Raw genomic sequence first — 26454 nt, 5'->3', positions numbered from 1 at the left:
TTTTTTTAAAAGATTTATTTATTTATCTTAGAGGGGTTGGGGCAGCAGGAGAGGGCAGTGAATGAATCTTAAGCAGACTCCACACTGAACGTGGAGACTGACTTGTGCCCAACCCTCCAACCCTGAGGTCATGACCCTGAGCTGAAATCAAGAGCCAGATGCGTAACCAACTAAGCCACCCAGGCAACTTAAGAAGGGATTTATTTTAAACAGTGTCTTTCTAGTCTATATATTTATACTTATTCAGAGCAGCAAAAGATAATTGTTAGTTGGTTACTCCATAAAATGACAAAACTCTTACAATTCACTTGTCCATCCATCAGTCCTTTTTGTCACTGAGTCAATCATCATTTACTGACTCCTCTCCACCACAAACCTCTGCCGGGCAGTCCCATCACTGGGCAGTGTATGTGGGTTCTGGTATTATTAGATTGCTCAGCATCTGATACGTGGCACCAAATAAAATATTCAGCTTTGAAATTATAAAAATAAAGGGATAAAGGTATGAAAGTAATACAAATTCATGGCAAAACTCGAACACAGCATAGAAGAGTATAAAGGGAAAAGTAAGACGTCCTGGTTGCCACTCCACACAAACTTCCCATTCCAGCTATCCAAAAGTAATGGTTGAAGGTTTCTTATCTATCTTTCTGAAGTTAGTATTTTTTTTTACAAAAATAATATCATTCTATAGGTGTTTTTCTCTTGTTGCCCCCACCTCTCATCTATACTATATATCTTGGTTTTCTTTTCATATAAAGCCATGTAACTCTCCTTGTTCTTTTTCTAAGGGGGGGAAAACAGTTTTATTGAGGAGGGGCACCTGGGTGGTTCAGTTGGTTAAGAATCTGACATTGGCTCAGGTCATGATCTCAGGGTCCTGGGACCAAGCCCTGCCTTGGGCTCCCTGCTCAGCATGGAATCTGCTTGTCCCTCTCCCTCTGCCCCTCCTCCCCACCCAGGCTCTCCTCTCTCTCTCTCAAATTAAAAAAAAAAAAAAAAATCTTCAAAAAAAAAAAGTCAGTTTTATCAAGGGACACCTGGGTGGTTCAGTCAGTTAAGCATTCGACTCTTGATTTCAGCTCAGGTCATGATCTCAGGATCATGCAATCAAGCCTGTATCATTGGGATCTGTACTAGGCGAAAAGCCTGCTCAAGATTTTCTCTCTCTGTCTCCTCTCTTTTCTCCCACTTGTGCACTCTCTCTCTCAGAACAACAAAAAAAAGTTTTATTGAGATATAATTCACATACCATGCAATCACTTATTTAAAGTATACCCAAGGGGGCCTGGGTAACTCATTTGGTTAAGCATTGGACTCTTGGTCTTGGCTCAGGTCATGATATTGGGGTCCTGGGATGGAGCCCCAGTCTGAGCCCATGTGGGCTCTGGGCTCATCAGTGAGTCTGATTGAGGATTCTCTCTCTCCCTCTGGCCCTCTCCCCATTCACATGCACTCTCTCTAAAATAAATAAATAAATCTTAAAAAAAAAAATAGTGTATCAGTCATTGGTTTTCAGATTATTTAGAGCCGTGCTGCCACCACCACAATTCTCATTCATTATTTTTAATGGTTGCAGAGATTTTATCTTATGCCATGAGATCAGTAAATACTTGTTGAATTGGTTTAAACTATAGATTTGGATTGAGAAAATGGAGAAAAAAAGAAAGTTGTCTAGAAACATAAAAACAAAAAAGCTCCAAGGCTTCTGCTGGTCCTTTAAGCCAGTTTTAAACAACTATGTTATACTGATATAATAATATGGATGAAAAAATATTCTTTTTATTTTATCTAGATCTTTTCTTTCCAGATAGCAGAGCCCTAATCCACATGGACACAAATTCATGTTGCATTATGCTGGATTTCCTTTAGCAAGTCAATTATTTTTGCTTTCAAGGAATGCTTTATTTCATTTGGTAAGTTTAAAAATAAATACTACTTTTAATAATCTTCCCAAATCAAGTTAGTTTGTAATATTTCAAAGTAACAGGACAATTTTTGCAGCATTTGTTTTAAATATACTGTAAAGGTAAGCATTTCAGATTAATACAATATTTATAAAATGTCTAAAGCAATGTAAGCAAATTGTTTTTGAAATTATTTATAAATATTAGGAACTTTAAGCATATGTGGTGCTAAGTAATACTGACATGTCTGGGAAAATGTGCAAAACAGAAGGAGATAATGCAACTACTCTTTGCGCACACTTACATTCCCACATACAAAATAATACATTCTCCGAGGGGGAAAAAAGGCACTTGGTAAATTAGTAAGTCCTACAGTGACATTAAAACATATACTTAAATACAAACCTGAATCAGGCGAAGCAGTGGAAAATGTAGACTCAAATGCTATTGAAGATAGGAAAGGAAACACGGGCACTCGTTTGTGTAAAAAGAGGAAATGCTATGGTTGGAAAACGTCTTTCTGGAGATTTTAAAAACATGACAAGAACAGGACAGATTCGATACCACATTCCTCTCTCAGGATCGAGACTTCATCCCATGAGGGCATACTGCTTGTGGGTTCTATTATTATAATCCATTCCCACGCTGAGCCTCGAAGTGCAATATTCACTCTTCCTCAATGCTTAGTGTCTAAGTTCCTGAGAACTTTCCCCCCAGGACGGCTCTGGTTCTCAGCAGTAATCTAGCAAGTGCTCTTCATCAAATGCATCAGGAAGCATGTACCATTTTCTCAAAACAAATTGATCAGATGTCAGAAACAGAATTCTCATATCTTTTTCTCTCCTTAGGTCAAACTCCATCATTCCTGGGATTTGACTGAGATCTGAAAAATTCTGTATTTTAGATTCTGCAGCCAGTCATGATCTTAAAAAGTTTCTAATTTCCCCAAGTGTCCTTAAAAATGTATTTTACCTTCTAAATGACTTAATACTTTACCTCTGTGTCCTGGACTTAAAATCTAGCACAACTAAGGAGATGATAGAGCTGTTTTAAATGAGGGTAAAAGAAAACCAAAGGAATTACGGGTTACATAAAAAAATAAGCAAATATATGCCGGATATAGGAAGCTTCAGCCTCTTTGTGTTTTTTTTAAAATGCCATATGGGACTCTGGATATGGGGAAATGGGCTGAACTCTTTGAGGAGGGAGAAAGTAATTTCTAGTTGGCCCATCCTTAGAGTGAAAATCACTTCTGTGAAAAACAGTACTCAGCAATTAAGGTCACACACACACACACACACACACACACACACAGGCTGAACTGTTTTCTTCTCCCTGCTTTCTGAAGAGAGGGGAGATGTTAATTGAGAGGACGGATTACAAAGACACATCATCAGTGGATAGCATTGGACTGTGTGCTTGGTGCATAACAGGAACAGAAGAAAGATCAGTGTATTCCTGCCACCACAGTAGCAAACCGACTTCAGCTAGCTTACATAGAAAAGCAATTTATTAAAGAGTGCTAGGTATTTCTGCAAGACCAGAAAGTCTCTGTTTGAGGTTATCCTACTGAGAAGATGCTCAGCGCTTACCAGGAAACTGCTTCATGGAGACCCATGGCTGCTCTGGTAGTCCCACACACCTCTACGGGCATCACCTACCCGGACTGCTAGATACTACCAGTGATGCAACTTTTACCCCCCAAAGCTTGAAAGCTTCCATAGCTAACCTTGCCAGAAAATGGATTCTTGGGATCTCACATAGCTCTCTCATAATGAAATCTCAAATAGGTGCATTGGATTGCCATTGACTGTATACCATGAGAACTGGGAAAATGGAGTAGCTAGCTTCTACTCTGGGAGATGGGTACATAATGGGAGACAATTCCCAAGTGTAGGAATGGTGTAGCTGGGTAGCCACAAGGCATGGCACACATTTTCCATTGAAAGAATGGCTCCATTATAGCCACCAGAAAGTTAGGAGGTCTTGACAGATTAGATATTACAAGTGAGGAAGAGGGGGCAGCACAAGTGACACTCAGATTTCACATTTGCATCTGTGGTGGATGGCGGTGCCATTACTGAGATGGGGTGGGCTTGTTTAGTGCAAGAAAAGTCACTGGGATCAAGAATTCAGTTTGGGGGGATTCTGGGAAGATGACAGCAGAAGTGGCATAATTTGTTAATCTCCTCAAAGCAGCCTATAAAAAGAAACAAAAAATAGCACAAGAAAGCCAAACAGTAGTCTTTCAACAGAAGGTGAGAAGGAATTCCCTTATGCTACAAAATATGAGTGGGTAAGGAGTAACCACTGACTTGTACCAACACCTGCTCAGGACAGAGGGAAGCAAGGGACATCAGACAGACTGGAGAACCCCAAAGAGCCAAGAAGTACTCACTGGAAACTTCAGAAGACTGGCAGGGGTTTTATACTCTAATAATGAATGAGCATAAAGAGCTTGCAGTGAACTCTGAAGGGGCAACAGGTCTGGGTCCCATGAAGTCCCACACTAAGTAGTCAAAACTTACTTCTAGGACAAAGTTCCATCACTATGGGAAATGTTGCAAGGAGAATGCAAATTGAGCGCCACAGGAGCGGCAAAGTCCAAGGAATTAGCAGGTCCAGTTAAAAGTAGGGGAAGACATAGCTCCAGAAAGTAAGCGACACAAATAGAACAAAGGAGAGAACTTATAGAGCTGTGAAGTTAGAAGGATATCTGGAGCTACAGTTATTTATAGAAGTTAAGGAAAACAAATTTAAAATTTTTTTTAAAGATTTTATTTATTTATTTGACAGAGAGAGATCACAAGTAGACGGAGAGGCAGGCAGAGAGAGAGGAGGAAGCAGGCTCCCCGCCGAGCAGAGAGCCCAATGCAGGACTCGATCCCAGGACCCTGAGATCATGACCTGAGCCGAAGGCAGTGGCTTAACCCACTGAGCCACCCAGGCACCCGGAAAACAAATTTTAAATATAAATGAACAAAGAAAAGAATCAGATCTTTGTATTAACATGAAAAAAAAAAACCAGATTAAGAGGCAGAATAAGCATCCCTACAGATTAGGAAGGAACACTAGAGAGACATTACCACACCATGTCTTGCCACAGAGAGAGGATATGCTCTGACATGAAAGTAGGGCTTGGGAACCTGGGTGGCTCAGTGGGTTAAGCCGCTGCCTTCGGCTCAGGTCATGATCTCAGGGTCGTGGGATCGAGTCCCGCATCGGGCTCTCTGCTCAGCAGGGAGCCTGCTTCCTCCTCTCTATCTCTGACTGCCTCTCTGCCTACTTGTGATCTCTGTCTGTCAAATAAATAAAATCTTTTTAAAAAAAAAAGAAAGTAGGGCTTTCATGGCTCGTGATCTGAAGTTTTGTGTCAAGTAAATTGAGGGCACATGAAGGAACACTTTGACCGTGGGAGACATTCTCAAGAGAGTTGCCATTGCTCACAGCCCTGAGTCTTGTTAAGGATTGCTTTTCCTCTTCTTACTAGGAGATGTGATGATGCAAAAGGCTGAACTGGGAGGGCATTGTAATAAATTGTGGATAGAGATAAGGGATTTTGCCAATAGACTTTTCAGTGAAGGTTTATTCTAATGAGCTGGGTTTGCTACATTATTTATTCCCATCATGTTGGAATACTCATGAAGCCAAATATTCCACTGGTCAGACTGGACTGTCTCTTTTTTTACGTTATTCCAGTAACTGCAGCCCCCCTAGGAAATGGCAGGGAGTTGCAATGGAGAGGAAAAGAGCATGAAGTGGGGGAGGAAGTCTTCCTAACAGTAATAATGGCAACTTCCAAAAACACCAACTTGCTATTCTGATTAAATAATCAATTTTTTTTAAATAGTGAGAAATAAATGCTTAAGGTTTTGTTTTTGTTTTTGTTTTTTTTTAAGATTTTATTTATTTGAGAGAGAAAGAAAGAGAACGCACAGGTGGGGGAGGGGTTAGGAGGAACAGAGGGAGAGGGAGAAACATACTCCCCACTGAGCAGGGAGCCCAACCTGGGGCTCAATTCAAGGACCTCAAGATCATGACCTAGGCTGAAGGCAGATGCTTAACCAACTGAGCCACCCAGGCGCCCCATCCTTGAGTTTTATTTGAAATGTTTCCTTCCTGGAGCACCTGGGCAGCTTAGTCAGTTGATTGGCTGACTCTTTTTTTTTTCTTTTTTTTTTGAATTTTAATACTTTCATTTAACCCAGTGTATCCAAAATATTTTAATTCTGACATGGAAGCATTTACAGTTATTAATGATATTTTACATTATTCTTTTTTAAATTTTATTTTATTTCAGTGTTCCAAAATTCATTGTTTATGCACCATACCCAGTGCTCCATGCAATAGTGCCCTCCTTAGTACCCACCACCAGGTTCACCCAACCCCCACCTCCAAAACCCTCAGTTTGTTTCTCAGAGTCTACAGTCTCCCATGGTTTGTCTCCTCCTCCGATTTCCTCCAACTCATTTCTCCTCTCCATCTCCCAATGTCTTTTGTGTTATTCCTTATGCTCCACAAGTAAGTGAAACCACATGAAAATTGACTCTCTCTGCTTGACTTATTTCACTCAGCATAATCTCTTGATTTAGGCTCATATTATGAGGGCTGTGGGATCAAGCCTTGCAGTGGGCTCTGTTCTCAATGGAGAGTCTGCTTGAGATTCTCTCTCTAAAAATAAATAAATCTTCTTTAAAAAATGCTCCTTATCTATAATACTACCTAGATCTTACATAGATAATTTGGAATTTTTGATAGCATTTAAATTACAAATTTTAAAATACTCCTTCTAAACAACCACACAAATACATTTTTTCCCCAAGCCAAAACAGATATTCCCATGCTTGAAATGCTGTTTCTAATTTCTAACTTATTTTTACAGGCTAATTTGCAAAATGAAATTGTTTGGATGATTGGTTTGCAGTAAACATGGTATACCAAATTGGTTTCTAAATTTAGAGAAAGGTTGAGCCTCCTTTTATAATAATCTAGAAATAATAGAAGTATTAATGATAATGGAGCTTCCATAATTAAAAAGTCAAATTCTGAAATAACAAGCAGAAATAAACTTGAGCAGGTAGTAGCAACATAAATTATAATTCTTGCAAATGGTTATTTTGAGCTTTTTTCATGGAATAATGCAATCTTCAATATGCAGTTTACTTAATGATAAAACATGTATCATATGTGTCATAATTATGTTTCATAGTCTTGTTGAATTTAGTACTATTAGACATAATAAAGATATGGTAAATAGTGCATGAAATTCTGAGAGTCATAAAAGACAAAGTTGTTTTAATTAATGCTTTGATTTCTATGTCTGATATTTAAAAATTTTTACAAAGTAGTAATTATTATCCATATAAATGTTTTCAAAGAAAAATCTTGCTTACATATAATAGGATTTGCAGATGAACTATATTTTAAATACAGTAGACTCCATGTCCTTTCTTGGAGGTTTTTGAGGACTGATTTTTGGTAAGATCTCTTTGGCATAAAATGTTTTATGAAGTCCAGCTTCTCGAAGCGCTAACTCAAAACGGAGTCTAGGGTCAGAAATTATCTGTAGAAATAAAATACATTTAAATAAGTAGCAATTCATTGAACTAAATTACATTTTATTATTTTGTTTCATATTTCCTCAAGCTGTTTAACTTTTTTCTGGATAGATGACTATAAACTTGGTATATACAGTGACTATATTCTGTTGGGTTTTGTTTGTTTTTTACTGGAAATGTTGAGGGGCACCTGAATTGTTTGGTTGGTTAAGTGGCCAACTCTTGATTTTGGCTCAGGTCATGATCTCAGGGTCTTGTGATAGAGCCCCAAGTTGGGGAGTCTGCTTGTGGATTCTCTCTCTCCTTCTGCCTTTACCTCTGTCCCTCTCCTTGCTTGGGCTCATTCATGCTCTCTCTCTCTCTCTCTCTCTCTCTAAAATAAATAAATAAATCTTTTTAAAAAAGAAAAGTAACACATACAAATTAAATTTAAAAAAAAAGAAATAAAGAAAAAGAGAAGAAAAGGAAATGTCCAAATCTTCTTAGTATGATTATTTTCCAGTGTATCTCTGGTTTCCAACATAAAGTATAGGGAATATCATGCTAAATTAGTAAAAAAAAAAAAAAAAAAAAAAAAACATTGAAATTATTTAAAAATGGGGTGAAAAAAGCTTACTTTCAGTACTATTCATTGATTCATTATTGATAGCTAGAATTAGAAAATAAAGACAATCATCATTTAAAATAAGTCTAAACCACAACCTTATACACACTGGTCTTTAAACATCAATTTCTCCATCATTCATAAATATGTAAATTATGTTTAAACACATGGCCCCTACTTTAAAAACAACAACAACAAAATCAATCAAACTCTCCTTCCAAGGCTGGATTTCTATTTCAAGCAGGATTAGAAAATGTTTTCACCAATGTGATTCTAAGTGGGAATTGAAATATGAGTAGCTCGATTTCTATTTTCATTTATAGCTGATTGGGCCTTTTTCCTCTTCCCCTTCTTCTATGAATATTAAATGTCAACAGACACTGCTTGCTATGATAAGGTAGCCACATATGGATTTTAGCTAATGAGGCATTTTACATGGACTTGAAGTTCCCCTAGAGGATGGGATAATAAGCTGTTGAAAGCAGCCCCTCCTTGAAGAAGCTCTTAAGCTAACAGGGGTAATAAGAATGTATACAGATAACTACAACTCGCCTGGCCCATATGACTGATGTTCTAAGAATAGAAGAAAGGTGCATTTCCCCATGCAGGTGAGACTAGGATGACCTCAGGTAAGCAACAGCACATGAGCTAACTGTGATGTCCACCCGATTCTTCTACAAAGCAGAGTGGGGAGGAAAACAGAGCAGGAAAGGAAGGCACATGCAAATTTAGAGGTGAAATAGGTCAATTTGGGACCAGGGCAGTTCGGGTAGAACAATGGAGTAGCAGTCTACTACAGTGGTCTACCCATGAAGTAATAAGTGCCTAAACTTGGCTGGCAGCAAGGAAGAAAGAACTGTCGAAAACACGATGAAGGGAAGAATCAAGAGATTCTGGCAACTAAAGAGGAATGGAAATGAGAGACAATGGTGCATGCAAGTCAAAAATACAGAGATTTTGTGTCTGAGAAGCAACATAGTTGATCCTTCCACCCAGCGTCTCTTCTGGATACAGTCTACCTGGTCCCCCTCATCCACGTCTAAGGATTCAGGCTCCACCTGTGTGCTCCCTAATGATCTCCTGGATTCACCTGTCTTCTCAGCTTCTGGTTTCTGAAGTTTAAAAGTCTCATTATTCTATTTTTTAAATAGACGAAGTGAAACGGAGATCTCTCTCGAAAACTGACCTTCATCTCCCCAATTCACCTCCCCAGAAGCAGCCAATCAGTTTCTTGTAAATATGTTCTAGACATCTTCACCATAGACATGACAGGAACAAAACACATTCTCTTTCTCCCTAAGTCTGTTTTTACTTCTGTATTCTTATATGGTTAATGGCAGCCACAACTAATGATTATAATTTACTGAATTACTTCTAGGTGCCAAGCAATATCCTAGGCAATTGACATTTATTATCCTAATCCTCATAAGAACCTTACAAATTATTATTTTACAGATGAAGTAAACAAGACATAAAGATGTTAATAGCTTACACAAGTTCACATAGCCAGTAAATAGCGGATGTGGATTTGAATCCAAAATGCAGGCTCTTCTCAGTATCACTTGCTGCCTAGCTTGGTATCATTACTCCTTCCTCTTAGACAAAGCCATTCATGCCCCTCTGTCCCGTGTTGATGAGGCCTCTGCCATCTGAAAAGGCTCTGACCCCCAAACCCACCAACTTTCTATCCAGGACATGTTGCTAACACATATCTGATTATATGATTCACCTGCTTCTGAGTCTCGCCTGTGCTCACAACATAATGTCTTAGCAAACTAGAGCTTCTGTACTTTTCATCCTGACCGTAATCTAGGTTTCCAGTCTCATCTCCCAGCACCCACCCTTGCCGCTTACTTTACAATGAAGACACGCCAGTAAGGGCCCCTTTCTGCCCTCCTCTGCTTGGTGAAACCCTTAATTGCCTCAGCCCAGGTACCTGAAAGTTTTCCCGTCTCTGACCAATTCTCTGCCAACCCTGGCTGCCCTCCCTGCTTTGGCTTCTGCAGACAAACTTACATCCTTATGATGAGTCCCTTTCTTTCTACCCTACCCCTCCTCCCAACCTATTTTTGTTTGTTTGTTTTTAGGTTAAATCACCTAGAGTAAATTTTGTTACTGCTGCTAAGAATCCTCACCTAAGATGTAGATTAGTTTCTTCTTTGACACTCTGACTTCCCTAGTCACGTTTCTATGGGTTCCCTTCTGCTTACCACTGCAGCCCTTAGACCTCCACCACGGAGGTAGTCTCACCCCAGGGGCATTACTGCCACACAGGCTACTTTTCCTCCCAACCCAGCTACCCTGCTCACTTCCTCCAAGAGAACAAGTCCATACTGTTTGGAATGCAGACCTGGCAACTCTACAATGCCAGAGACACTGTATGTTCCATAAATATTTGTCCAATTAATAAATTAATTGTCCACAAAGAGGCACACTCAATTTATTTGTCAGTGGGTGAATGGATGCAGTTTCTTACTTTTTAAATAATTAAATATTGAGCTGTGCTCTTTAGGTTTATAAAATTAATAAACTAGGGGGAACTACTTTCTCCATTAATTTCAGTGATATCCAATCATTCATCGGTCTTCCCTCCTGCTTTCCATCCATCCATCCAAAAAGACTTTTTTCCAAAAATTTTATTTATTTATTTATTTATTTATTTATTTATTTGACAGAGACCACATGGAGGCAGAGAGGCAGGCAGAGAGATGAGGAAGCAGGCTCCCCGCTGAGCAGAGAGACGGATGCGGGGCTCGATCCCAGGACCGTGGGATCATGACCTGAGCTGAAGGCAGAGGCTTTAACCCACTGAGCCACCCAGGTGCCCCCCAAAAGAATTTTTACGATCCTTTCTCAGTAACAGACTAAAAGGAGTCAGAAGTTCCTGGAAATAGTTAAATACACCTTAATATTTTTCTACAGAAAATGATTTCTTTTATCACTAGCTCTGATATATTATCTTCATTTTAATTTCTGAAAGCTCCCCTCTGCTTTATCCTATCAGTATCATCAGTTGTTACTTTAACAGGACTTATATTATGATTTTAAACAAATTCCAAATGATAGAGAAACATTTAAACAAAATACAGTATTAACACAACTTTAACGTTTACAAGTTTTAAAAATAATTTTTAACATAAAAATGTAAATTTAAAAAATAATTTTCGGGATGCCTGGGTGGCTCAGTGGGTTAAGCGGCTGCCTTCAGCTCAGGTCGTGTCCCAGGGTCCTGGGATGGAGTCCCACATCAGGCTCCTTGCTCCATGGGGAGCCTGCTTCTCCCTCTGCTGCTACCTGCTACTCTGCCTGCCTGTACTCTCTCTATCTCTCTGACAAATAAATAAAATATTTTAAAAAATAAAAAATAATTTTCAGTGACAGATTCATATGTTCAGATAAACTATTCCACGGTCACCTATCAACTATTTTATAACATTAAGAATTGGGCAGTGATTGTGTGCTATCATTTAGCAGTAAAAATTATGTTAATCCATGTGGCATTCAAATGTAAATATTGAAAATAATCTGAAACCCAAAACACACACTTCCATAAATCTTATCGTCATGGCTTTTGCATCAATCATGCTAATTCCCATAATTACCTGGTATTCATTGTATGTATTCAATGTAAAGAGTGGCTTTTGAAGAATAAATTCTTCTTCAATTCCAATACCCATCCTTGCTTTCGATGCCATTGTATCTGACATCATTCTAACGGGATCAAACTGAGCGACAATAGCAACCTAAAAGAAGAAAAAGCACAACTACTTGGATTAAGATACAAGCTAACTACTTCTGAGGAACACTATTAATGTTTAATGTCTAATAAAATTTCCTAACTTTAAGGAAGATAAAACCTAAGAAGGAAGGGCAGACAGAATATTAAACCAGGCCAGTCCTAGAAATCCATGAAGGAGTTAATGGTTTAAAAACAAAATATATTAAAAGGCCATGATATATATTGTTTGCTACTGACTGAATAATTACAGTTATGATTAAATTTAGATAAAAATTTATATTTCTGGTACTAAGAGGAAATCAAGCCTAGAAAACCTACATGTTGAACTACCCTAGAAGTAACCAAGAGTAAAAAACATTGACTTTTAACCACTAGCAACATATGGCCATGGTAACAACCCCATGAAGCTTTCTAGGAAGTTTAATCTGATCAAGCTCAATCTAGAATATATTGTTAATGGGTTAAGTTGAGTTGTGTTGGCATCATTGGGCAAGATGTGTGAATGCCATTGTGTAAGTAACTAGAGTTCCAAGGATTGTTGTAAACCCTTGTTTTCCCTTCTACTGAAAAACTGTACAGTCATTTTAACATAAATGCCCTTGTCCTTTATGATAATTGAAATCATTCAAACCTGTATCCTAATGAAAAGAAGCCACTAATTTTGTAAATTATATGCACCATTAGTAACACCTGCCTGTTAATTCCTAAAGTCAAGAATTAGCATTAAGAAAATGGCATTTTTAATGCCATTTAGAAACCATAATGACATAACTGAGTTGAACGTACTTTAATTATTATAGGTTTCCTAGCCAAAATGTCTTATACTATAGTTCTAAACGCTGATTACAGGTAATGGGCATGGATATTTCCTCTTTCAAAGAGTTCACAGATGGGAAGAATTCTAATTATATGGACTCTGTAGTTATCCAAGTTATATTGTGAACAAGAATGTGTTTAGAAATAGTGACATTAAAGTTTTGTCCCCAGGAATGTAATTATTTGCTAATGATAGAGTAATTTAACGTTTGTTGAATCTAGGATGACAGGTCTTAGGTTCCTATGCTTTGAATTTATTTCTGTCAACTATTTTATCAAGGAAGACGATATAATAGTTGTATGCATTAACACTTCCCCTAAACTATGCCATTTAACTAGACCTCCTCAGTTTGAATCCAGTCTGACAGTTACTAGCTGGGTGACTTTGGGGAACCTATGCCTCCTCAGTTTCCTCTTCTATAAAACAGGAATATTGCTATTCCTGTTTTATTCTATTTTATAGAATAGAATATTCTATTTTATAGCAATAAAATAGAAATAATACATACATCATGGGGTTGCTATAGAGATTGAAATAAAACCTAAGAACATTTAGAAGAGGGCTTTATACTTAGTATTAATTTTAAAATATGAACACACATTGGGCACCTGGGTGCCTCAGTGGGTTAAGCCTCCGCCTTCAGCTCAGGTCATGATCTCAGGGTCCTGGGATCGAGTCCTGCATCGGGCTCTCTGCTCAGCAGGGAGCCTGCTTCCCACTCTCTCTCTGCCTGCCTCTCTGCCTGCTTGCGATCTCTCTCTGTGTGACAAATAAATAAATAAAATCTTTAAAAGAAAATATGAACACATAGTACTGCAAACCTATGGGGCAGGTACTATCATTAGTCCCATCTTTCAGAGGAGGAAAGGAAGCTTAGGGAAGTTAGGTAAAAAATCCAAGTTTCCTCTGCCAATAAGAACCGAGCCAGGTTGTACCAGGTTTGAAGGACACTGGAGGCCAAGTTCTTATTCAAGATTCCATGTTTCCTCCACCGACATGGAAGGCAAATGAGAGAGTCATTTCCTCTCAGCCAGGAAATGGTGTCAATGGACTTTGGAGCTTATGATTTGAGCTAATTATTTTCAAATCAAAACCTCTGAAAAATTACCAAGTAAAACTATTTTATCACATTTCTCAAATTCTTAAATTCCTGCTTTTGCCATCTCCTCTCTACTTTAAAAACTTTTGCCTATTTTCACTAGGCAAAGCAATGGGAGGCTTTAATTAGCTCAGAGCAGTTTTAAAAAGTGGTTTTTCGCATGTTTGCTAACTATAGGGTATTTCTAAACAGAGGTTCCTACCCCAAAGAGGATTACCTTGCTCTAGCTCCCCCAGGTTTTTTGAGAGCATAAAATCCTTCTGGTAGATGCAGAGTTTCACTTCTGTAAATGGATACTCTTCAGCTATTAAACTAGAGGTAATATGGATGCATTTAAATCTTGGGAGAGCTTTTTGAAAGATGCTGATAAAGTTATTTTAATACACTAAGAAACTGGAAATCGTTCAACATAAACCTAATTGCTCCCAGGAGTGAAGACCAGTGTCCCAATTTAGAAAAGTTACATTTTATATCACAGAGTTTGTGATCTAAGCCTACTAATAATGTTATGAAGGACACTCAGAAACCACCCATGAAAATTTCCAAATTAAAAACACCTGTTTCCTAAGGGCTTCTAGACGTCTCTCTCTCTCCTCTTCTTCATGAGCGTCTCGAAGGGCCACTTCTTTTTTCTCCATCAAACGCTTTTCCAGTAATTCTTGTCTATATTTAACCCTTTAAAAATAAGGCAGAAGGACATTAGGAAAATATTATGATAATTGTAGAAATTATATGGATAGGAGTATAGGGGCAGGAGGCATGTCTGAGGTGACATCATCGCCAAAATTTGTTCTTTACTTGCTTCTGGTTGATTTCTCACAGCCACACAATCAAATATACTGGTATAAAATGCAGGCTACAGCAATTCTAAGAACCAGAGAACTGCAGATCAGAGGCTAGGAAAACGTAGGGTAAAATCCAATCCATCTCTTTCATCGCTGAAATCTTTGTATTGACTCTCAAACTGTCCGTCGCTTGCCACAGCTGCAGTTAATCTGACCCAGCAGACGACAGTCTCACTCCTGAGTGATTATTCCAGCTGTTTTCTGAAGAACAGTTCTAGCACAGTTTGAGATGTTAAAAAGGCTATGTTCCTAGTTAAACATCATACTTTTAGAAAGAATAGTAAATAAAATGATGTAATAATATGCCAAATTACTGGAACTTAAACCAGACTTGTCTATATCGTCACTCATTCGGTCAAGAATGCCCTTTTTGGATGTGTATGTGTGTGTGTGTGTGTGTGTGTTAAGTCTAAAAATTGCATTTTGACTGTAGATGGCAGCAAAAACATAATTTTTCCCTTAGCATTGTTTCTATTCTCCTTAAAATCAGCAGATACTAACCCAGAGAACATTTCAATAGCTCCAAGCTCATTTGACCCTCTTTTGCTGCCTTTTTTAGACAGCCTCCTTCCCATCTTCTTGCCCAAGCCACTCTTCTATTGAATTTTAGGAATGAGATTTGTCTTTTCTAAAAAAGTAGACACTTGGGTTCTCAAGGGAGTATGAGGTCATTGCCTCTGTCTTCCATTATTGATAGTTTAGATTTAACTTTAAGACATCGGTCACAAATGTGCTTTGCCTTTAGCGTGTATACCTGCATTTTCCACAGATGAACCCTCACTAGACCTATTTAATTCTGGATCCTGAGGTTTACTGAGGTAGCTGTTCACTACGCATCAACTCTGTTGCTAAGTGCTTTCTATGTTTTAGTTCAGACTTCACCACAACCTGATGTTGGGGTACCAGTGTTGATCCCGTTTTTAAAGACAAAGAAATGGAGGTGTAGACTGGTGATGTAACTTGCCCATGTTCTCACACCCAGCAAGTGGCAGATCCAGAGATCCAACCCAGGCAGACTGGCCCTAGACCTCCCGCTGACCCTGACCCTCCCACCCCCCTGCTATTAGCCAGTGTGCTCTTCTCTCTTCTCCCTTTGATTGTTCCTCTCCCCTCACTGACACGAATACCTGCTGCGTGCTTCCCCTGTGCTAGATATTATAAGCACATTGAGAAAAAGACAGCTCTTAGACACTTGTAGTTTAATATAGAGACAAAAAGGCCTAAGAAGTAGTCAAGGTATGTAGTGCCTTCAGAGAGGTATAAAAAAGGTCCACTGGGATTTGCAAGGTTGTGGGAAGGACTGGGAGGCTTCAGTAAGAGCTTCAGGGAGGAGGCAGCATCTGAGCTGGGTCTCAAGGATTAGCATTTGGAGAGACATGGTAGTGGAGGGCAGGCTGGCCTTCCTGGCAGACGGTGCCAGGACAAGGGTGAGTCAAGAAGGGCTCTCACACTCAGGCCCACGCAAACATTGGGTTGGAGGGGCACCTGGGTGGCTCAGTAGGTTAAAGCCTCTGCCTTTGGCTCAGGTGATGATCCCAGGGTTCTGGGATCAAGTCCCACATCGGGCTCTCTGCTCAGCAGGGAGCCTGCTTCCCCCTCTCTCTGTCTCTGCCTGCTTCTCTGCCTACTTGTGATCTCTGTCAAATAAATAAATAAAATCTTAAAAAAAACAAAAACAAACAAAAAAAAACATTGGGTTGGCATCTGAGAGTAGGTAACTTTTTTTTTTTAAGATTTTATTTACTTTACTTGACAGAAATCACAAGTAGGCAGAGAGAGGAGGAAGCAGGCTCCCCACTGAGCAGAGAGCACGATGCGGGACTTGATCCCAGCATCCTGAGATCATGACCTGAGCCGAAGGCCGAGGCCCAACCCACCGAGCCACCCAGGTGTCCCTGAGAGTAGGTGACCTTTAAGTTTTGCCCCCTGGGCACTGTGCTTGCCTTACTGGTCACAGTCCTTTGAAAGGAAGAGATCAAGGTGGCTAGAACAGAGTAAGGCATCTGAAACTGCGTCATTTGAGCTGGGTGAGCGAATGAAAGAGAAGCCCAGGGAAGTACTGGCAGGCTGAGCCTGGAAGTCCCTTGGTTCCTTCAGGAAGATTTGCTCCTGGGGAGGAAAATATCTTTAAAATCAGGCTGCTCCTGAGGCTGACATTAAAGCAGTCGCAGCACAGAAGAGGAGAGGAGGGAAGCATGCAGTAGACACTTGCAGAGTACAAAACCCACAGTGGGATTTAGAAGGCAGATCCTAAACTCCTCTGACGGCCATGGCTGTCCTCCTCATCCCCCATATCAGGAGTCGGTGGTCAGATACACAGATTAAAGGAGCACAAACTACACTGCTCCCTTTCTCCAAGGCCTCCACATCACGGGAAGCTCTTGCTCATTCTCCTCATTTTCACTAAAGGCGTGATACAACCTCCCTAATGAGGTTCTACTCAATTTATGTACTGAGTACAAGTTAAGGGAACTACTGTGAAGGTTCAATTAAAAGATACCCTGGGATTTGATAATTACCATATGCTAATCCTCAGAACCTTTGAAAAGTTTCTCTTCCTCTGGGATATATAGGTTGCTTTGTCTGCATCAGAGTTTTGTCTGCTGTGAAAAAGTAATAGTTGTTCCAGTGAAGGGAGCTTGACTAGTGAGGAAGAAGTTGCAAACGAGAATCAGGCATTTGGACTTATGTCTGAAGAGGCCTGGCTCACGGGTTACTCTGAGGCTCACTCGCTTATTCAACAAACGTTTACCGAGCACCTGTTCTGCCTCAGCCACTGTGCCAGGTGCTGGAGATACAATTTCAACATGGGAGGCATGCTCTGTCCTCACAGAACTGACAACCTAGTGAGGATACAAAGACCCAGACCATTTTGATAAGGGGCGGGGAGGGGGGGTAGTTCTGGAGAGGCCATGTGTCATAGGCCTTGGGAGAGGCACCTTGGCAGAGTGGGGGTATTCAAGGGAGACCCAAGAGGAAGTTCGCCGAATTTCAGACCTGAAAAAGGAGCAGAGGGGGAGAGACCAGAATGTTCTAGGCAGGGAAAAACAATATATGAAGGCCCCAAAGGATGACCAAAAGCGAACGATGCAAAGTGCGGCGTGCCAAGAGCCGAGACTGGAGTGCAGAAGAGGCCAGATGCAGGCTTTGCAAGCATGAGGGCCTTGATTAGGGAAATAGGATGATCAAAAAAACCTCTCCTGTAATATGGACATGGATTGTAAAGAGCCAAGACTAGAGAGAGGTATCCACAGGCAAGCTGATGTTTTCCTATCCTAGGGAATGGAAGGAGGTAGATATTGAGGAGATACTGAAGAAGACACAGACTTAAAATTTATGTAGGAAATAGAATAAATTGGAATGTTTAGTTCATGGGATAGCAGAAGAGATAGAGAGAGAAAGGAGTTAACCTTTCTTTCTTGCACAATGAGCAACGGTGACCCTCAGTACATCTGGGAACTTAGAAAAACAGGGAAAAGAAGGAAAATAGGTTCAGTTGGAACAAGGACCAGCCTTCACAGATCTGGGCTGAAGATGGAGATGGGGGATCTTAATCAACAGCATGGAATCCAAGCAATGATGCAGATGGTATCAATCAGGAAGAGAGTGTGAGGCAATAAGAAAAGTAGGTCTAGGAGTGATTGCCAAGGAAACATTTAAGAAAGGGACAGAGGAGGAAACTGTCTAGGAGAATGGGAGAAATGGTGCCAAAGCAGTGAAGGAAAATAACATTAACGCTGTCAAATGATACAGCAAGTTCTGATGTAACACCAAGTGGTCGCTGGACGAAATAGGAGGGAGTTATTGGTGATCTTGGAAAGAGAGTTCAGAAGAGAGGTGGCTGAAGAATTAGCAGAGCCCATGAGGTGGAGGTGGGTGAGGGTCTAGAGACAAACCCTTCAGCAAGACTGGTGCTGCCATGGGGGGGGTTGCTGCTGGGAGCTCGCAGCCCATCACCTGTGTTGCCTCCGAAGTGATGATCAAGATTACTCTGGACACCTTGAGGATTTGCCATGGAAAACTTAAGCAAACAGGCAACACACCGAAATTCTTCATTTATACAGATGCTATGGTTTAAACTCAAATAATAATTTCCTTTAAAGGGGGAAACTCTTGGTGCCACTTTCTTCTCCCGGTCTGGATAGAAACTTTTCTTTGCCTAAAGAGAAGTGATGCAGAAAAACTCGAGGGAGGACGCCAAATACTCACATATTCATGGGGAAAGAAAATAGCAACACAGTAAAGTCAATCATTTGGAAAATTTTCCACATAAATACCTTTAGCTATTTGAGGTGGAAGATTTTCTCCAAATTAAACTGTTGCTATGAAAGTCAATGTCAGGAAGTGGCTAAACTCAATAGTCTTTAAGTTGTGCACAGAATTCCCGAACAGGAGTCTTGAGTCCATCCCTCCGTCCGTTTTATGCTCTCTGCGTCTGCAGAGGTTGGAAGTGTAGCAAAATGGGCATTTTCAGCTTCTTGTCAAGGAGGAGAGGCATCCTATTGTTCAAAAGCAACAGCTGCTACAGAATCAGGCCCAGCATTAACCATAATCTGGGAAGGATTTTCTTTAAGCCTCCGGGCCTGAGTAGTTGAAGGGACAGGAAGCTTTCATGTAGAAAGGGAGACCGAGGTAGTTAGGAGACTCTGTATGTGTGTACTGCTCTTGAACAGTTGAATGGACAAATGCAAATGGTTTGGAAACACCTTGAACCTTAGTAGCAGCATCCCTTTACTTCAGTAAAACTTCAGTGAAAACTGGGCAAAATATTACGTACTAAACCTTGACCTCCCTCCTGTCTGGAGCCCAGGTGACTTCAGTCTAAACAAACCTATAGCGACCAAGGGGATTGGTAGCCTATAGTGGCAGGATCTACAATAAAAAAAGATAAAAGTTTGGGCTGTAAATAAGACCTTAAGGCACATCTTAATCAGGGTACTGGAACCAGTATTGAATATCTCCTGAAATTTTTTCAGGGAAGTAATTTGCCCTACTGAATTGAAGGCAGTTTATGTGCAAACTTGCTACTTAGTGTTGAGGTCACGTGGCTCACTCACTATTGAACAAGAACCCTTTACACAGACACCTGCTGGGGTGCTGCTCGCAGAGGCCCTGGAGCAACAACATGCTGAACCTCTTCCTGCCTGTTGGGAAAGCCATTTTTGGCTCAGACCCACTCAGAAAGTCATTCTGCCCACCAAGTGGAGACAAACTCTTCTCTTAGCCATAGGGTACCCTAACAGGGAAGAATCCATGGATCGAAACACAGGCAGGCCAGGTGGCATCATCTGTCAAGAGGTAGATGGTGGTGGGGAAGGGTTGAGAGAGAAGCAGAAGCCAGCCCAGAGAAGAGAAGGAAAATAACATAACTAGTTGCTCATGGGATGCCCCTGGTTGCTTCTAATGATATGGGCAATGAGATTCCAGCCTGGGCATTCTGTCTAGGGGCATAAGCAGAGACCAATTTCTGCCAATAGAATGTGAATCGTGATATGGGGAAGTGACATCCTGGTACAGAGAGGCATGGGGAAAGAACAAAGAGGATTCACAGACCCAAGAGATGATCCTACGCCAGCCCCAAACAGAGACTATTCTTCCAGCTCAGAGCACTTACTGGTTCCTTTGTGAGGTGTAAAGACAAGTTGTCATTGGAACTCTATTCTTTAACTGATTGATTCAGTTAGTCAACATATGGTTATTTGAGCACCTACTACGTACCAAACCCTGTCCCCAGATCTAGGATACAACAGGGAAAAATTAAAACTCGGCCAAAAAGATCCCTGCCCTCTCAAGTCTTAGAGTATTTGTGTTGTTTTTTTTTTTTTTAATAAGCAGGCCTAAATTAACATTCTAATAAAATATATAAGATTGTTCTTAATAAATTATTTATCACAAAGTCTTAAATTAGCCCCTTCTTATATTGCTATAGAGTGATGGTCTTCAACTATGACAGTCATTAGAACCACTGAAACTTATAAAAAGTTCTGATGCCAAGTCCTAAGCCAAACTAATTACATCAGAATCTGGTGTTATGTTGGTGGGGCTCAGGCATCAGTATTTTATAAAAAGTTTCCCCCAGATGATTCTAGTGTAGAGTGAGTCCTGAGAGCTACACCCCTTGGCCCATTGGTTCCCTAACTTGAGCTATCAGAATCACTTGGAGGGCTTGTTAAAGCCTAGACCACCGAACCACCTCCAGAGTTTCTGATTCAGTAGTGATGATGTGGGGTCTGAAATTTTACATTTATAAGACATTTCCAGGTGACACTGATTTTGGTGGCCTGAGGACTACATTTTGAGAATTAGAGTATAAATATTCAGATTATAGAGATTCTGCATGACTATTGTTATCAAGACCAAACCAAGTACAGCTTACTACCCAGACAGGGCTGATTTCGGTTTGCATGTGCCAAATAGCACAGTTATATGCCTCAGGACTGATCCAAACTAGAAATTCCTGCTTTGGTGCTACTGACTTTCAAGAGCAGAATCCTTCAACTTCCCCTCCCCCTCCATGACCCTACACACACAAATGACAGATTTCCCTAACCACAGTGGCCCTCTTAGCCTTGGGCCAGTGTCAGTGACGAGCAGATGAGAGATCAGCTGCTACTGAGCCAATTCCTTTCTCCCCAATGGACAAAGCGCTGGTTATCCTATGACAGTTGAAAACATCAGGCTACTGGAGATACTTAAAGGGTACACTCAGTAAAATCAAAGAAGGAAGAAAACACTTGAAAGCATTTGAGCCTCAAAAAGGAGGTATGATGGGGCACCTGGGTGTCTCAGTTGGTTGAGCGACTGCCTTTGGCTCAAGTCATGGTCCTGGAATCCCAGGATCAAGTCCCGCACTGGGCCCCCAGCTCCCTGGAGAGTTTGCTTCTCCCTCTGTCCTTCTCCCTTTTCCTGCTCGTGCTCGCTCTCTCTCTCTCTCTCTCTCTCATATAAATAAATAAAATCTAGGGGGGGAAAAAGGGGAGGTATGAGCCACTTCCTTTGGAAATAACTCTTGTAGCTCCAAAAGGGTGGATATTTCTCACAATGGAGTGAAAACCCACAAAAGAGAGTGAAGTACGTTTTCCTGGTTGCTGTGATCAATTTCAACCTCGCTGACTGACTTCACTTGAGTTAGAAGTACGGTCTTATAAACAGCAGTGAAACAAGGACTGAAGCCTAGGAATCCAGAGTTGAATACACGATAAGATGTAGGGAGAGGGTTACTGAAAGAATGTCACAAATATCATATTAGCTCTTTCCCCATAGTAGTGCAGAAAGAATTTTTTTTCTTTTCCTTTCTTTCTTTCTTTTTCTTTTTTTAAGATTTTACTTATTCATTTGACAGAGAGAGAACAAGCAGGAGGAATGGCAGGCAGAGAGAGAGAAGCAGGCTCCCCGAAGTGCAGGGGGAGGCTGACTCGGGACTTGATCCCACAACCCCAGGATCATGACCTGAGCCAAAGGCAGTCGCTTAACCAACTGAGCCACCCAGGTGCCCCCAAAAGACATTTCTACAACAACTTATTTACCCTCCTCTTGTTGACCCTTTCCTAACCCTTCTAGATTTCAGTAATCCTTTCATACCCTTAAAATTTGCCTAGCACACTCCTTTCTAATAGCATTTCAAGAGGTGCACCTTCTATAAAGAATTAAAAACAAGAATAAAAGTCATTTTTTTGATCACACACTAGCAAGTCTAAACAAGGCAAGTGATGAAATATTCCCTTCACTGGAGCATATAACTCCATCCCACGTCACTCTTGGTTGCTCCTTTTAATAGTTTTTCTTAATTGAAAACCAGTGCTTCCCAGGTGACACTACTCCCATTGCTTCCCTTTAAAGTTGTAGAAGGAAAAGGCTGGCATTTTCCTGGCTTTCTAGCACCAGTTCTAGGAAAGCTTTATCCATTGACATTGAGGTTATACTACCCTCTTTCTGATAGGATTCTTGGAATCCTATCAACTACTAGTTGCCCATGTCACTGCCCAACACTTACTGAGGGTTATTCAAAACTCCCCCTTGTAGTTCTTTGAGCCTCAACAGCCTGCACTTCTCCCCGTCTCAGCAGCTCATTCCTTTGACCAGACTTGGAGCTTGGTATCACTTAAAACTGTTTCTTACCAAAATCTTAAAAGATTTTTTTTTTAAGATTTTATTGATCTATTTGACAGACACAGTGAGAGTAGAAACACAGGCAGGGGAAGTGAGAGAGGAATAAGCAGACTTCCCACCGTGCAGGGAGCCCAATGTGGAAATTGATCCCAGAATCCTGAGATCATGACCTGAGCCGAAGGCAGACGCTTAACGACTGAGCCACCCAGGTGCCCCAAGACTTTTTTTATTTATATTTCGACTGAGAGTGAGAACGTGAGCCCACAAGCAGACAGAGAGCCACGCAGTAGGAGAGGGAGAAGCTGGCTCTCCGCTGAGCAGGGAGCCTGATGTGGGTCTCCATCTTGGGACCACCAGATCATGACTGGAGCTGAAGGTAGTCACCTAACCAATTGAGCCACCCAGGTGCCCCTCCTGCCGAAATCTAGAAACGGAGGAATTCTGTTCTGACTGATCTCAGGGCCACCACATATACTGATCAAGCCTGCACAACTCCAGGCGCGGGTTGCCTGCTGACTGCCTACCTTTCTTATGCTCTCATCATCTATCCTTACTCAACCAGCTACTCTAGCCCATCCAGTTCTCCATTTTTCAATGATCTATTTAAACTGTGTTCTGTATGCCAGACACGGGGCTAGATCTTCCCTCATGAAATTTACTGTTCTACATCTTACCCCCTGCCCCCAGGTTATGAGACACAGCCAGATTTTATGTACTTCATTCTCTTTTCAGCTGTGTATCCCTGGGTCTATGTTTGTAAGGGTATTATGACTAGTAACCCCTACTTGATTTTTTTTTCTACATATGTCCTGCCAACTCCCAGCTCCAATCTTTTGCTGAATTTATTATGTATTTATGAGGTCGAACTTTACCTGAACACTTCACACTCCCTCCTCCAAGTTGTATTTTCACCAGCTGCTTAACATTCTCCCTCTTAGCGGAGAACCTCCCTTCCTACTTCACTGGAAAGGCTATAAGCACTCCTTTCCCTGACATGCTTTGCCCACTTCCGATTATGTTAAGACTAGTTCTTATTCAAGTCCTTTGCTTCTTAAACCTGGGCTTTTATCCCATACGCCTGGTTGTTTCTAGGACCTTGCTTCCGAAATGAATTTCGTCCTTTCCTATTTCTTCAGTCTCTTTCTTGATCCCCGCTTCATGCATCTTTTCCCTCTATAGACCAACTTCTTCAAATGGGGGAAAATATGTCTCCCAACTCTGAATCCCTTTCCAACTGCCAGCCTCTTTTTCATTTTCCCATCGCTGCAAAACATTTTAAAAGAAAAAGTCATAGTTTGTCCGTTCTTCACTTCTCGTTTAACCCAAAACCCATGCAGTCTGCCTCCTCCACTTCCTAGAAACCATTCTCCCCAATATCACCAGGGACTCCCAAATGTCAACTAGCTTCTTTTAGAGCTCCTCTGACTTAACCTGTCCACAGTGCCTGCTACTAAGGACCCCTCATGAAATGCACATCTTACCCCTCTGCTTTCCCCTCCTTTTCTTTCACAGGTTTCTCCTCATCTGTCCACCCAAGATTTTTCCAACATGAAAAATCTTCTTAATTTAAAAACATCTTCTGGCAAATATGACTCCTGCTATAATCCAGGCATCAGTATCTGTAGCCTCCACCTCCTTCAAACCCCCAAATACTCGGATCTTTTATTTTTTTCTTTATGCAATATCACAAAAGTGGTTTCAGACAAATCTCTCAAGTATAACTACTTCATATTCATATATAACTATCAATAATACAAACATCTGCTGAGTTTGGCATAGTTTTTTTCACACACAAAAGAATCTTAGGAACAAACCTAATGACACATGTCTATGAGAAGTCTGGAATGCCACCCCACATCCTCCTGAGAGTTGAGAGAGCCAAGATTCCACCTAGTCTGTTTTTTTTTTTTAATATATAATTTTATTTTTATACTTGACAGAGGGAGAGCACAAGCAGGGGGAGAGGGAGAAGCAGTCTCCCTACTGAGCAGGAAGCCTGATGTGGGGCTTGATTCCAGGACCCTGGAATCATGACCTGAGCTGAAGGCAGATGCCCAACCGACTGAGTCACACAGGTACCCCTCTACCTACTCTGTTATTTTAGGTTTGCTCTAATCCAAAGGCAGAGAAATAAGTTCCTATTGCTTAATACCTTATGTCTGCAGTGATTTTAACCTGAAATATTTATAGCAGGGATAATCATTTCAAGTATTTAAAAATCATAGAATATATAACTTTGAACAATACAACTTCTTGGAGCCAAGAAAATCTTTTATATAATTAAACCTGTCTGAGGTCACAATATTTGGGATTATTAGCAATAAACCGTTTTATAAATTACAAGAGGTATTCTAAAAATAATGACTTTAATATTAGAAAAGTTGTCTTTCTTAAATTTTTATCCCTGATTTTTGGCTGTAATTAGATACTAGGGCTAACTACCTATTATGGCCAAATCTAGATTTTGATAATTAGACCACATTGTGGTAGACATCTGTCTGGTTTATCCTCTAACATCAACCTAGTAACATCAATCCCTTTCAAACTGCCTTTCCTCATTCCTTCTAGGTCTGTTAAAACCTTTAATCAGAGAATACCACCCCCCTCAACATTCCTGGTGACCAGATATGGTTAATAATACTACACTGCAGTGACTGGCCAATCAGCTAAAGTGTGAGCTTCAGTCAAGTCAATCAGAATCTTTCCTGGGGTTTTATATGGCTTTTGAAGAAGAAAAATTTTCTTTTCTTTTCAAGGTCACTAAGTAAAAATAATGTAAATAAGCCTGGAGCTGTTCAGGAATAGTCTCCTTTCTCCCCAGTCTCCCCAGCCCAGACATATGAGAAAGTCCAGACCAATGCATGAACAGGTAAGAGTAAAGAAGTAGAAAGAGAGTGAGAAGAACCTAAAGGTGCCATTTGAGTCCCTGAGGCAAGACCCACTCTTGGATTCCCATTCGTGTGACTCAATCTATTCTCCTGTCTGCCTAAGCTAGTTTGAGTCAGGTTTCTCTCAGTTGCTTCTGAGGAGTCCTGACCAGTCAACATATCACTTATGTATAAGAGAATACTTATCTTTTCATCCTCTATAACAGGAGGGCATGTACCCAGCTGTCCCAATTGATAATCAGCTCATTTCAAAATTGATGGCCCATGGAATGTTAATATCCCACAGGATGTTAAGATGTGTGCCATGGATAATGTGTTTGGCTATTCAAGTAAGCTTCAGAAAGATAAACAAAGTGAAATGGGTTTCTTTATAGTAGAATCTCTCAGAATATTTATTAGAATATGGTGGTATGCATTATGAATTTTCAAAAAGAAGACTAGTATGCTAATTTCCCCAAATTATCTGATAATAGCTTTTTCTAATAGAATCCAGTTTGGGAAATATTACTTGTCTTTCCATTGAACAAGCAGAGATATTCAAGTAAGCAAAGTAATAGGCATAAACAGATATACACTTATTCATTTGCACTACAGTGATTTGTTTCCATGTGTTGTTTGTATTAGACTACATTTCCTGAGTACATTGGCTGTGTCTTAAATGAGTTTGTGTCTCTAACAACTAGCATAATGCCTAAAACAGAGGACAATATTCCTTATTCATCAAAAAAAATGAAAGAATAAATGACAAAATTTTAAATGTAATGGCAAACATTCAATTAAAATTTTCTAAATTGTAGGTAAATAACAGAGTCGACAGAATAAAAAATAAAGAATAAGTTGAATATACACCCTTCTGTTAAGCCTGTCTAATCAGTGGGTATTCCTGAT

At 40.4% G+C, this 26454-nt stretch overlaps 1 protein-coding gene across 1 annotated transcript in view; it reads right to left on the bottom strand.

The window, feature by feature from the left end:
• Window positions 1-6504: 6504 nt before the first annotated feature.
• CCDC148 (coiled-coil domain containing 148) overlaps window positions 6505-26454 on the bottom strand; it is a 235562-nt gene continuing 215612 nt past the window's right edge. Inside the window, exons 13-15 of the mRNA XM_004743903.3 lie at window positions 14282-14399; window positions 11672-11812; window positions 6505-7470 (exon numbers count right to left, since the gene is read on the bottom strand). Of these exons, the coding sequence (XP_004743960.1) occupies window positions 7324-7470; window positions 11672-11812; window positions 14282-14399 (406 nt within the window). The 3' untranslated portion in view covers window positions 6505-7323. The remainder of the gene's footprint in view (window positions 7471-11671; window positions 11813-14281; window positions 14400-26454) is intronic.

The sequence above is a fragment of the Mustela putorius genome, unplaced genomic scaffold (assembly GCF_011764305.1).
Source record: "Mustela putorius furo isolate JIRA1106 unplaced genomic scaffold, ASM1176430v1.1 tig00003869_pilon_pilon_pilon, whole genome shotgun sequence".
Classification (NCBI taxonomy): Eukaryota; Metazoa; Chordata; class Mammalia; order Carnivora; family Mustelidae; genus Mustela; species Mustela putorius.
Note: the sequence above shows the minus strand (reverse complement) of the source record. Positions and strands in the feature narration are given on the sequence as shown.